Below are 14,445 nucleotides of genomic sequence, written 5' to 3'. Positions count from 1 at the left end.
GACACCCCAAAGTTGTGCTACAACTACTGCGTTATTCTTTCTGTGTTATTAAGTATTAAATTTTGATAACTAGATTTCAGTAGTAAATAGTAAAAGCTTAATCTTTATTTTGAATACTTAAAATGTGATTAGTCTAGTTTATTAAACAAATGCCCTTGTTTATTTTGTGAGATTCGAGAAAATCTATTCTATTATAGTTATAAATAGAAAATAAAGAAATATGTTAATAATCTTTATATGATATTAGTATTTATTAGAATTCTTCTAAAATTGAATAATAATGTTAATTATAAAAAAAAGTAAACCTATTTTAAGAATTAAGGTTTTCAGGATTTCTTTTAATAGAATTGAGTATAGCCCAAGTAATCTACTAAATTATAATTTGAAAGTTAAAATATGTTATTAGTGTTTAAATAATTTAAGATATCATCATTCATTTATTTTTTATTGAATAGAATATTTATTTGATTATTTTCTACAGTATGAATTAATTAAGTCGGATATTAGGACATGTTTTCATAGATAGATTTAGTGACATTTAATATTTCATATAGGTGACGAGTTAGGAAGTGAGGTTAAGGAAGCAAATGAACAATGTAAGTAGCTTGATCATAAATTAGGATTAGCACATGTTAGTTAGTTTAGATAGATTAGTATTAAAGCCAGTTCTTTGATAGCCGCTTTTTATGTACCTCGTATGTCATGATATATGCAAGCATGTCATGATATATGTAAACATGTCATTCATCATAACACAATCATGTTAATTTTCTTCATCATGTTCAGATTCAACATTTTACAGTTATTTATGTTAGTATGTATGTTAAGCATCTCATGTCGCATAAGACACGTAAGCTTTTTTAAGTTCGAGTGCAAGATAAGATCATATTAGTTTAATTAGGTGGTCATTCAAATGCATGGTACTAATGCAGGTTCAAAATGGATGTACAAGCCACATACTCAAGCGTGGCCCACTGCAGTATGCCAGAATATTACCTCAGTGGCTCTGCTTGCAGCCACGGGATGTAGCGTTGGTACACAACCTTGCAGTACACAAGATTAATTGTGTTTGCCATTCAGATCAGTCACAAAAGTCAGAATAGTCAGTTAATTCATATAAATCAAGACAATTCATGCATAGCGTAAGCATCAACATTAACAGTCACGATTTTTAATTCTCAGCATGAATACATTTGAAATTCTGGACGCAAACGATACAACTATTTGCAGCAATTTCTGTTGCCGCAAGTAAAACATATATATGCCGCAAATACTCCACCCAATGGTAGCAAAAAAGGGAATTTATGGCAATATTTGGGGTCGCAATTGTATCATTATTTCACCACAAGAATTCAATCTTCTGTGGCGCAATTGTTGCTATTGCAATTGGATTCTGTTGATGTACAGATGTTCCATTTTGCAGTGAGATTTTGTTTGTCACAAATACTAAATGGCGTCTCAAATGTACGTCGTTTATTATATAATGATCTGTAGCAAGGTAGCATTATGAATGGCTAACTTGTGTCATCGCGAATGATCCAAGTATGTCGCCACACAAATAAAAATTTTTTGGCACATTACAGGTTGTCGCAAAAAGCTTTGTGAGCCAACTTTTTGGCGGCCCATTCCGACGATATTGGGCTCATAGCAAATAAACTTAGACGCAAAAAATTAAAAAGCTCCATCTTTTATTGCATTAACAATGCGCCTCATTGAGTAAATTATATTTTTTTACCCTGTTTTGCATGAAGAGCACAATTATACTAAGTATTTTTGGACAAATATACTATTTCTTGGACAAAGTTTGATCAGCTAGTACTGTATTTTACTACACACTATATAAATCGGCTTACACATATCTTCTCCCTCGATGTCAACAACACAAATTTACTCATTTATAGAAACACATTAGAAGCAAAATAGTGAGGCTGTGGTTACCTCAAATCCCTAGTTTCAAGTTTATGGGGAGAGCTTGTGTGACACCAGAAGAAAGCTTAGAGGTACGTCGTGCGGGAAATTAGTCCCTCTCAAGTGGTCCAACCACAAAAGCATGGAGACTGCCCATGGCAATCCAAAATAAACCAACGTAGGCTATAGTCCTCCCATCACCATCAAATGAAGTCAACTTTGGGAATACCACACCACAAAAACTATGAAGTAATACAATGCTTATCAAAAGTCCCAACAGTCCTGTGAATACCCAGCCAATGCTTCTGAAACCCACATGTAGTTGTCTACTATTACTTTCAAAATGGCCTCCCATCTTGACCCTGAAAATTCACAAAAAAACCAAAAAACCTTCTTTTGAAATACTTTTGCAGCTCCCTGAGTCTCCCTCGAAAACTCTCCCTGGGATTGCTGCTGTGAAATGGAGTATGTCATGAATTTGTCAAACTCTGCTTGTTTCACCGAAAGGTCCACATTTGATCATAATTCCTCATACTGGTCCTTGTAAAACTACGCATCCTACAATGTATTGTCGGCATTTTCCCCACATTGTTTTCTTCTTGACGCATCAAGCATCACCATTTCACCAGATCCCCTCGCATATCCTGATCTATGCCCAAGAACCTCCCTAAAGACTTATGTCGCTGCCTCCTTCATCCGATTCGCTGGTTCCATTTCATTTAACTTATCCACCATTTTATTTTTCAACAATAACAGGCTTAGGTTATGGAAAATTAATATCATAATGGATAGCAAAAGTAATCATGAATGCAATGATGTAACCACATTAGAATAAAAGGCCAACTTGCATTATTTACAATACTCACATAAAGATCTTCCGTCATGTTGGTGACAAACCCATTTTTCTTCATTGGCCAACTTAACTCTTTAAAGAAGTCAACAAGGTTTCTTATACTATCACGCTGCATGATCCAACAATAACAAATCAATGTGCATCTACTAAGTTTGTGTAATTACTTTAAGCTGCCACGAATTAAAATTACATCTCAAAATTAGCCAATACACAATTATTACCTTTTCTTCCGGTAGCCGAACAAAGGACTTCCTTCCAATTGTGTGGTTTGTTCGATGTTTCTTCCTATTAGCCTTGTTTTGGTCAAACAACATCTGTGGGTTATTGATAATGAAACATCATTCTTAAAGTGAAACTTGTTGTAGTGAAGCTTGTTTATAACAAGTCAACTTTTGGAGGGTTAATTGTTGTAGTGAAAACTTGTTTATAAAGAGTCAAATTTTGGAGGGTTAATGATAATGAAACATCAGTGCTCACATTTAGATTGGTTTGTTCACATTTAACCATATGCCTGTAATAAGTAACACTTGGCTAATCTCGGGCGAAAGTCGGCTTCATTAGCTAGGCATAACTTAAGTATTTTGATCATGAACTAAAGTGATTCAACATGTTTGTGGGTATGCAATAAGTTAGGCACCCATTTAATAATCTTATAAAAAAATCCGTTTTATAATTTTACAGTTACAAATAATGCTGGCTGGAAATTATGAAAATGATAATAAAAAATATTTTAAAAATTAAATAAATAAGCATTATAAAATAGATAAAAATAAATAATTAATTAAAGAATTAATATTATTTTATTATTATTGGGAGTGAAATGATTAATCTAATATTGGGTGAAAACTTTGAATGAATATTTTAAAAATAAAAACTGATATATTAATCAAACATTACTTAAATCAATGCTAATGCTGGCAACTCACATGCTAACTCAGTATAATCAATCCATAAAAGACATGCAAATATAATACACCATTATTTCATTTCATTTCATTAAGATGTGGAACGTTTATTACCATAAAAAATCATTAACTAATATTTTAATGTGACAAATGTGTCACGTTTTCTATAATTGAATGAAAGTGTCACGTTTTGATTGGCTGGTATTAAATTTGGGTTTTCACCCGATCGGTTCCTAGCTTCTACCTTCTGAAAAGTCTTCCCATATGAAAAACAAAAAACACAAAAACCAAAAATGGGACAAGCATATGGTGTTACGTACGTGTGTCATTACAGACTGCAGGATTCTTGTTATCTTGCGTGCTCTAGTGAAGAACTGCATTTTGTGGCCTAAGTTTCATTGCCAATGAACAAATGCACACTGTCGCCGCGTGTCTCCGCCACCGACTCATTCCATTTTCCTGTAGGCTGAGCCGCTGAACCAAGTTTACTTGTTTTCCATGCAGAAACTGCTCCCTTTCTGGCAACCATGAGACCCTCTTCCCCGTACACCGCAAAACCAGTCAGAACACCACCGACGCCAACTCCATCAGTCTTCATCCAAAACTTCACTTTCAATCTAAATGTGAAAAGGTTCTCCGTGTTTAGGCCACGTAATGCCAGATTTGCAGTGACCATGACCACCAGCTCCGGACACTCTTCATCTCCCGTGATCGAATCGGATATCGGATCCCACTCCAGCATGTTTCGGAATACGCCTGGGAAGGTGGAAGCCGTAGAGGAGGGCATCGAGAGGGTAGAACTTTATACCATAGAATTGATCTAAGTTCTTTACAACTAAACGTGGTTTGCTGATTTAGATATTACTTTCTTCATTGAAATGTATGTAGGCTATATATCGATGTCGTTTCATGACGCTTTTGGGAGTCTTGGGCTCTTTGGTCGGATCAATTTTGTGTTTTATCAAGGTATGATTTGCTTATTCGTTTTGGTTATTTCATATCTAAGATGTTTTATTTTCTTCTTGTGAGGGATTCACGAGGCTTTTGATGCGATCAAATTGGCTTGGTCAAGATAATTTTGAGAACCCACGTTTTTAAATTGTTTCAGCTTTGCAGTCTTGCCGATTAACAAGTTAAAAAAAAAAAAAAAAAAAAAAAAAAAAACCCTTATCAAAACATTAAAAAAAAAACTTGTTAAAATTGTCCCAGTTTGATTTGTGGTGTCGATAAGCATGTAAATGTGTTAAGTTTGCAACTACTTTCATAAGAATAAGGTTCCATCTCAAATTTGTGTAGTCATGACCTTTATGTTTGGTATTCTCATATAAAATGATTTGTACAAGCCCCCGCATAGGCCCTTTGAAAAAAGTGCAGCCCATATAAAAAATCTAATTTTTTACTCTGTAACCCACTTTTGTTCAAAGGGTTTGCACAAGTCTTGCACATCCTAGGCTTGTATCTAGCATTGCTGGCTGGATAATCCATTTTCAACAAATAAAGGATGGCTGCGTGTAATTTGTGTGTTCCATTCTATCCATCAGTCTCCAAATACTTCTTCATTACTTCAATTAGGGCTGACAATTCGTGTTTTCGTGTCAAATATTGGTCGTGTCAAATTGGTTTTGGATTGTATATGAGTCAATCCTATCATACGAATCTAATTAAATGCATTAGACCTTTCAATCCTTATCTGCTAGTTTCATGTTGAATTCGTGTTGAATTCACGGCTGAAACTCAAGATTTGATTAATTGGGTCAAACCCTTAATCCTAGCATGCTAGTTAAAAATATTGGGTTTGCCAATTGCGTAAAAAATTGTCAGCCTTAACTCCTATCTATTGTAATTTAGGCCTTCTAACTAGTTTTGCTCATTCATTTTTACTTCAGCTACTCTTCTTCATTGGTCTCCCTCTTCTTTCCCAAAAACAAATGGGATCTTTTGCACATTTTCACTAGAATGAGTATTTATCCAACACATCGCATAGGGGAATGTCCTTGCTAACTTTTGCCCACTTCTCATTGCATCTGCAATCGGCACGGTGCATCGTTAGTAGAGTACACAAGCTCATATTCCGATGGATCAATTCACCTAATGAAAGTTTTATTGACAGGTTTTTCACTACCATAACCATCCTATACAAGGCATGGAAACCAATGTTTAAAAAGATCAGGACACTTAGCACTAACACTTTTACTTTCTGTATAATTTATTTGTTAGTTTATATGGTTTTGTTCTTCTAATGTTTTGTAGGGAGTTACTCACTAGTTTTGTACAATGATATTGTGAAACATTGGAGATTTTAGCCATGGAGGGTTTCTTGGAAAGTAAAAAACGAATAAAGTGTAGTTACAATGCTAAAACATGCATAGGATCAAAGGTTTACTATTTTGGAGAAGGCTGGCTGTCAATACTTATCAAGTAGATGATTTTGTATAGATCTACATTTTATCTTTTGAGTTAGTTTTCAGTAAATGGTGTTTCTCCCACCTTGAGGAGGCTGGTATATGAAAGTTTCTATTCTTTAAAGAAAATGTGGTTAATATTATTATTAAAGGATAAAACAACTTTATTTTTTTCTCTCTTCCCTCTTAAAAGATGGATATATTAGTGCAAACGATCTCAGGAATAATGCTCAATCATATCAAGAGGGATTAACTAGTTAGTCTAGATAAAGTTTAGGCTTCAAGCCCATTGATGTAGAAGAGGGCTTTGTGTAGGAAGGTTCTAAATTCACTATTTTCTTTTTTATCTTTTTTTTCCTCAAAAGAAGATGTGCATGATCTTGCTATTGGTAGTATAATGCATTTTTTGGTAGGACAAATGCAGTTTTAATGATAATATTTATGGATATCTAGAGCTGTTATTTTAGTTCAGCAGCTTTAGTCTTTGACATGCCGAAACTTGTCAGATTTTTTTTCAAATATTTACCTTTTGAATATTATAGGTTATGTTTGCTTCTATTCTATTTAGTGCTCCCACATGCACCATAGATAATATGGGCCGGTTAATTTTAGCTGATTTAATGGTTTTGTGTTGATGACATGTTATACCTGACAAGTCTCCTTACACCATCAAGTTACACTGTTGACATGCAGGGCTGCACCTTTGTTCTATCATCGTATTTGGAGTACTCCGTAAATCGGGGAAAAGTGATTATGTTGCTGGTTGAGGCTATAGGTGAGTGTTGTTGAACTATTGTGATTTTCATGTTTCTTCCCTAAGATGTAGAGTGCTTGCTTTGTTTTATCTTGAAAAGTGCATCTTATGGTTAATTTCATTCTAGATGACACATATGCAGCTCTCCATTATGAGAACAATTAACTTTGTTGCGTCAAAGAAAATGAGACTAAAATTTGTTTTTTTACAGATATGATTATATAACCTAATCATACTGGAAAATTAGCAGCACGGCATAGTGATTGGTATGTCATTGGGTTTGATCTTTCTAAAATCATTTGCATTTATCCTTGAAAAATCATAATAGAATAAAATAAGAAAAAGTGCAGTGGAGATAGATTCCCCTCCGATCGTACACAGGGTTTGCGGAATTTCCTACACCATGCTTATGGGGCCTATAGCGGTCTCCATTCACCCAAGGGTGATGACCATCCCCTAAGGGTTCTGGGAATCCACCCATTCTGCCCTGTTCCCCTCACTGGGAAAAAGTTTTTACATAAGAGTTGAAACAAATTTTATGTGTAAGGTTGTTGAGAACAGTTGCCAAGTGCTACTTATTTTCTTTACTGTAGCACTAATGTCTTTTGACAGATTAGCATCATGCACTGTAATGGAATATGGTCGATAATTTGCTACTGAGTACTGCTCAATATGTGATCCGTGGATATTAAAGTAAAGAAGATGCATACATTTGATCCCAAAGGGAGCAATGTCTATAGGGAATCTCTTATTAGGGAGACATAAAATGGGTCTTGAGACCTCTATCATTTTCTACTACTAGTTTGAGGCTAAAACATGAAGTGGTGCTTTTAGTGAAGAATCCTGGGAAAAAACCCTTCCTTGTTTATAATTTGGGCAGACATTCCTAGAGTTCAATAAGTTTGAGCTCAAGTGGTTTCTCTTCACCCAATGAGACATGATGGGAGTAAAGTTGCAATTTCAATACCTCCTTGGTGTATGCCTAACTTACCAATTAAAACTATGGATGAACATCCTGAGAAGAATAAAGCAGCCCCAGGTTTGTCACATAGAGGTAGGGGTTCAAATCGGTCAGTCCGGTCTGGTCTGGTCCGGCAATGGACCAAACATTTTCAGTCCATCATTTTTCTAGACCGGACCGAACACTCATAGGGACCGGACCGGACCGGTAGCTATCGGTCCGGTTCGGTCGGTCCATTCGGTCCGGCCTTTTTTTTTTCTTTTTTTAAATCAGTTAATAAAAAAAATTTATTTAAAATACTAAATTAAACTAAGTGACTTATTAATGTGGATTATGTAACAAACTCAATAAAAAAATATTTTATATGGTCAATGATAATAAATTAGACGAAAATTACATTATTAATTTATATAATTACTATATAATTAACTAATTGATATTATATATTAGTTAATTCATAGAATATTAACAAGTATTAATAACATATTTAAAATTTTATATTGTTAATTGTACAATTATTATATAAATAATATATATAAAATATTTTTTTATTTTTATTTTTCATTCGGTCCGGTCCGGAAAATCCCTGGACCATGGACCGGACCTAAACTTTTCGGTCTTCTAAAACATGGACCGAGACTAACCAGTCTCAGTCTCAGTCCTGACCAAAACAGTCGGACCGACCGGACCGTTTATCACCCCTATATAGAGGTAGTTTGAACTGACATGGTATTCATCTCCTCTCTTTTTCTTTTTTAATGTTTACATTTTCCAGTCATCTCCTGTAAAACAATAAATCATTTGAAAACATATTCAATTAAATGTAGCCATAGACTAGTGGTGCTTACAAGCAAATGTACCTCACATCAAGGACTTCTGGTGTATGCATATTGATTAATGGGACAGGGTTATTGCTGCCTTTGGTGTTACAAAACAGATAGTTGATTGGAGATTTTTTTTTTTTGATAAATAAAATTTTTATTAAATCACGTAATTAGGCATAGCCCAAGTACACAGGAAGTATACAAGAGGAAAAGGCCTAATTACAAACTAAAGCTCAAAAACAGCACAAAAGTCATTTAGACTAGCCCCATCCATTACAATAATCGAAGCCCAAGGCAACAAAGTATGATAAAAGAAGTCTTTAATACCTCCCACCGATCATTCTCTATTGTCAAAACAACACTCATTCCTCTCATTTCAAATACACCACATAAGACAAAGAGGTACTATCTTCCAAACAACCACCATTTGACGATTGCCTTGAATCCCATTCCAACAGGCCAGGAGAGTCACCACCCTCTTAGGCATCGCCCAAGCAATACCAAGCTTAGCAACAACCTCATCCCACAAAGCCTTCGACACATCACAATGGAGAAGAAGGTGATCCATTGATTCGCCACCCCCTTTGCACATGAAACACCAGTCCATTACAATGATACCTTGCTTTCTCAATTTATCAATAGTAAGAATTTTCCCATGAGAAGCCAACCAACCGAAGAAGACCACCTTGAGAGGCACTTTGCATCTCCAAATATTTTTCCAAGGAAAAAAATCAGTAGAAGAATGAGATGCCAAGAACTTATACAAAGATCGAACCGTGAATCTCTTATTACCAAGCTGTTTCCAAAGTAATCTATCATCCTCTCTAGACTCTATTTTGAAAGCATAAAGCAAATTGTAAAAATCAGTAATGTCCCCCACCTCCCAATCCTAGACATCCCTAATAAAGCTAACTGACCATTGAATAAGACCAGTAGTATTGCCCATATAATCCGCCACAGAAGCATCATTATTCGAGGCAATTCTAAAAAGAGAAGGGAAAGCAATCTTCAAAGCCTCATCTCCATACCATAAGTCATGCCAAAATCGACATCAAAACGATCTTCAACTCTCTTCACTGACTTCCAAATCTAATCTAATAAAACAACCAAATCCTCACTCTTCTCACTGACAGATGAATTCTCATAAGACATCATACTCAATCCTCACAGACAGAGAGAAGCAATTCTTCTTCGTTACTTTACAGATTCATCATGATGGGAGACCCCTAGAGGACTTAACAAGAAAGGACATCGATACTAGTTGTTGATTGGAGAATTAATGAACAAGGACATGCATATTCATTAATAGGACAGAGTTATTGCAGTCTTTGGTTTTGTGAACACGTGATTGATTGGAGAATTAATAAAATTTTGACTATAATGAATTATTCGTGGTGCTTACTTGCAAATATTCCAGCACGTACTGAGTTCCAATGAAATAAATATTCATTTTTGCAACAGTCATTACTGTCTTTGTGTGACAGATCACATGGAGGATTGGAGACTACACGAACAAGAACATAGTCTCTAGAATTTTTACCAATGAATTGTATTCTCTATGCCTGATATTTTGACCCCAAGTGTTGGGGTGTTTCCCCTCTATTTTATATTGAAGAGTTCTGGTGATATCCCATACAGACTGATGAGTGTAGGTGGTGTATGGAATCTCACATTACTTGGAGGAGAGACGTTCTTGCTCTTTATCACTAGTCCTTTTGGAGTATGTTCCAGATATGGCTTGGGTCTTCCCTTGGGGCATTACTAATTTTATCAAAGCAAATTCTAACCAGAAGTGTGGATCTTGAACCGTGCCACCTATGATGGAATGGCCCGACGAGAATGTTGGGACTTTAAGGGGGGAGATTGTATTACCCTATATTTGACTAATGAGTATAGGTGGTGTATGGGATCTAGGGGTGTCAAATCGTGTTAACGGGTGGTGTTCGTGTCGTGTCAAGACGTGCATATTATACTATATAGGTCAACCCTAACCCGACCCGTTAAGCTTATCGTGTCAAAATCTCAAACCCTAACACGACCCATTAACATAACGGATCGTGTCCTGTCAACCCGTTTTAACCCGTTTATGTAAATGGATTAAACAGACCAAAATTAACCCGTTTGATCTAGTTAAGTTTAGCATATTTTTATATAAATGTTAAAATCACAATATCTATAAAAAAATATAAAACTAACTGCAAGTCCAAAATTACAATCTAAACAATAAAAAAATCAAAATTAAAATCCCAACAATTTTATTTTTTAGGTATAAGGGTATAATTATAATTTTAACTTTCTTAACGGGTCAAAACGGGTTGACCCGTTATCAACCCGTTAAGCAACGTGTCTTAACAGATCAACCCGTTTTGATCCGAACCCGTTAAGGCTAAACTCTAACCTGCTTTTATCGTGTCGTGTTTGTGTTGGGTTAACGGGTCGTGTCACATATTGTCACCCCTAATGGGATCCCCACATTGCTTGGGAGGAGAAGTTCTATTTTCATAAAGATGTGCTTTGGGAAAAAAAGGGTGGTTGATGTGACGGCTGTCCTTCGAACTCCAAACAATGATTGCCTGGTCAATATCAAGTATTCAGACTTATGGGCTCATTAAAGCATGTTGCCTGAAAGAGAGAGAACTGATAATGATGATCAACCATGCTAGTCAGGTTGGGAGGTGGCTTTTGTGGCAATATTATGAAGTGGTATTTTAATGTCAGTGAACTTTTGGGTGCCGCCTCTCTTATAGCAATAATGCCAATGTTGACAATAGGGGTTAATATGCAATTGATAGGAATAAATTCTTGAATACTTAGATGTGAGACTTCTAATGTCTTTTACAATTAGATCTTGCAAAAGCTTATGACGAGACAATTTTTTCGAAGTCAATAGAATGTAGTGTTTGAAGGTGAGTGAAGTGGCTTTTGGCATGCATCTACTCTGTCATTCTAGATCGTGTTAATATAGGATTCCTATAAGACTTTTTTCTGCTCTACAGAAAAGGTTATGTGAAAAGCTAATTATGCATGTTTTCAGGAAGAGTTTTAATCTTGATTAGAATTGTAGAATAAAGAAAGGTTTTGTCAAGTTCTGTTTTTTCTGACCTTTCTAACTGTAGTTTTTTTTTTTTTTTTTTTTAAAAAGTCTTCTTAGCTGTAGTTTAACATTAGAAGTTTGCTACAGCTTGTACTTCGTGGATTTCTTTTTTGGTTTCGTGAAAGAGAAGCTTAGGGTGTTAAATGGATGGAACTTGTAAAATTTCTGACCTTCCACTGTGATTGACTTGGAGGTATGGTGCAGGTTATGCTAAAATTTGAAGTATTGTTTACCTTACTTACTGCTCACACTACAGAAGCTATTCTGTTTTTTTTTTTTTTTTTACCCTTTCTTTTTTTTTTTTTTTTTTTTTTTTTTGTGAACAAGCAGGGTTTGGGGTATGGGGACTTTATCCCCTCGTGATAGGCCATTTGCCCTTGTTCTCTGTTAGTCTGCTCAAATCACTAATTACTACTACACTGCACTTGTAGATGTCTATCTTTTGGGAACTGTGATGCTGGTTTTTGGAATGGGTCTTTATGAGCTCTTTGTCAGCAATCTTGACACTGCCAAATCACGATTGAAGGAAAACCTTTCATACAGATCTAATCTCTTTGGCTTATTCACTCTAAAGGTCAGTTCAAATTTTTTCAGCGATTGAGCAACTGCAATGCCTGTTAGCCCAAGTGAGTGGGCCATAAGCCAACCTTGACTGATTGATGCCTTAGAACAATTAATTGTTCATTCTAGAAAACCTGACTGCTTTAGGTAGTAGTAAAAGCATTGGGAAAACTGATATTAATGGTTTCTGTATTTGGACATTAAAATTGATTTTGTCATTTAATTTATGAAAACACCTGTACTCTTTTCTGCTTTTCCATGCCAGACTTACTAGTGTTACATGTGAACTAAAACTAGATGGAAGTATGCAAATAAATGAAGGTACCATTTTTGAACGTGTGACAATACTTATTTATGATCGACCTTCCATTTCTTTCCATTTCCAGGAACGACCTAAATGGTTAAATATCAAAACCGTCAATGAGCTAAAAACCAAGCTTGGCCATGTTATAGTGATGCTGCTTCTAATTGGGTTGTTTGACAAGAGTAAAAAGGCAGCTATACAGTCTCCGGTAGATTTGCTTTGCTTCTCAGCTTCTGTCCTCCTCTCCTCTGGTTCCTTGTTTCTACTGTCGAAGCTCACTGATCAAACTGATTGCCAAACATGATGCTGCTTTGAGAAAATAACTAATGGAACGCACATACGTGTTTATATGTAATTGTACCTTCAGCAACTGAGCCCTTTAATATGACTTGTGGAAATTTCATCAAACTAGATGTGTTTCACTGTCTGAGTTGCGTCTGAATTTTGCTACATGAACCAATCAGGTGCATATCTGGCTCTATGCTTTCGCAATTTTATAGATACTATTAAGACTTGTATGTGTGTTTAGTGTTTACCCTATAAGACAGTATGGCACCTACTGACTGCTGAGACTGGCCGCTAAACAAACCATGACCATGTTTTTTTTTTTTTATAAGTAAAAGTATTATATATATATATAATATATATATATATATATATATTATATATATCAATAGGAGTAACCAAGTACACTGGACGTATACAAGAAAATACCTGCCATACTAGAGAGCCCCTAATGACCCAAAAAGCCCATGAGACCTACCCAAAATACACCAAGCCCTAATTGGAAAGTAACACACCTCCACAACTGCAGCCCCTTGTTTCCAATAAAACTAATCCTCTACCAGAAAAACCCTTTACGAGAACGTCTTCACAATGTCTTCTATTTAGTCTTCCCTCGAATTGAGCTACCTCCCTTAGCATCACAGTTGATTGCTTATGAAAGACGCTTTAACTTCCTTCTTTTCTTAAAATTCTATGACCATGTTTAAAAGCTTTTCAGGGGAGAGACCCGAGGGTATCTGGATGGGATGATAGAATCGGGTGGCCATGTTTAAAATTCAACTACTTTGGGATGCCAACATAATAATTTATATTTGCACGTGTGCAAAACCAAGTATGGAGGAGTTTTAGTAATGTATATTTGAATTGAAGGAAGTGATGTGAACGAAGGATCTAGTAGACTAGAATAAAAGAGGATTTTAGAAGTGGGAGAGCTCTTCTATTAATATTTACAGGTAATATAGGCGAGCAGGTGAAAGATGTGCAAACTTTTATCGTATACGTCCCTATCCACCTTTGTGTAAAACTTGCGACTTTGCTGGGGAGGGGGGATTTTCTCTTCATCGCCTTAGGCAAGAGCCGACACTGTCAATCATCTTTGCGGGGTGCGCAGATTTAGCGAGTGGGTTTGAGGGGCAGCCACCATTGCATGCCTAGTCCTTCTATCTACTTGGGCGTCACTATATTGATGAAATGTGTAGGTATCATTACCCTATATATATATATATATATATATATATATATATATATATCTGCTGGGAAGGCACTTAGGAGGGTTTTAGAGGGTGGGAGGCAGCTGCAAGCACTAACTAACATGATCCATAGCCTTGTCCCAAGTCAACCAATGACAGGTGTATTGAGTCTGAGGGTAAGGATAATGTAGTCTCTCATCTCCTAGGCATCTTGCACATGATGAAGACACTAATTCATGACCTCTCATCTACCAAACTACATGAGCTTAATTAAGCATCTTCTAATCACTTAGCCAACACCCTTAATCTTTGGTGATTAACTTTAGGAGGTTAGAATGGACTATAAAAAAAATGGATTATGTCAAAACCCAAATGCAGTAGAATTAATAAGATATTATCTTTTT

At 35.7% G+C, this 14,445-nt stretch overlaps 1 protein-coding gene and 1 long non-coding RNA gene across 2 annotated transcripts; both read left to right on the top strand.

Moving 5' to 3' along the window:
- The first annotated feature begins 4,028 nt into the window (after window positions 1–4,028).
- LOC121234814 lies at window positions 4,029–13,080 on the top strand. The gene is made up of 5 exons (XM_041130923.1): window positions 4,029–4,460; window positions 4,555–4,632; window positions 6,762–6,843; window positions 12,133–12,275; window positions 12,649–13,080. The coding sequence occupies exons 1-5, from the start codon at window positions 4,194–4,196 to the stop codon at window positions 12,868–12,870; spliced, it is 792 nt and encodes a 263-aa protein (XP_040986857.1). The 5' UTR covers window positions 4,029–4,193; the 3' UTR covers window positions 12,871–13,080.
- On the top strand, window positions 6,850–9,668 carry LOC121234815. The gene is made up of 2 exons (XR_005934455.1): window positions 6,850–7,876; window positions 8,495–9,668. It is a non-coding gene; the product is annotated as an uncharacterized LOC121234815 (long non-coding RNA).
- Window positions 13,081–14,445: the final 1,365 nt, after the last annotated feature.

This window comes from Juglans microcarpa x Juglans regia, chromosome 6D (assembly GCF_004785595.1).
Source record: "Juglans microcarpa x Juglans regia isolate MS1-56 chromosome 6D, Jm3101_v1.0, whole genome shotgun sequence".
NCBI classification, from domain to species: domain Eukaryota; kingdom Viridiplantae; phylum Streptophyta; class Magnoliopsida; order Fagales; family Juglandaceae; genus Juglans; species Juglans microcarpa x Juglans regia.
This window is presented reverse-complemented; position numbering and strand designations above follow the sequence as displayed.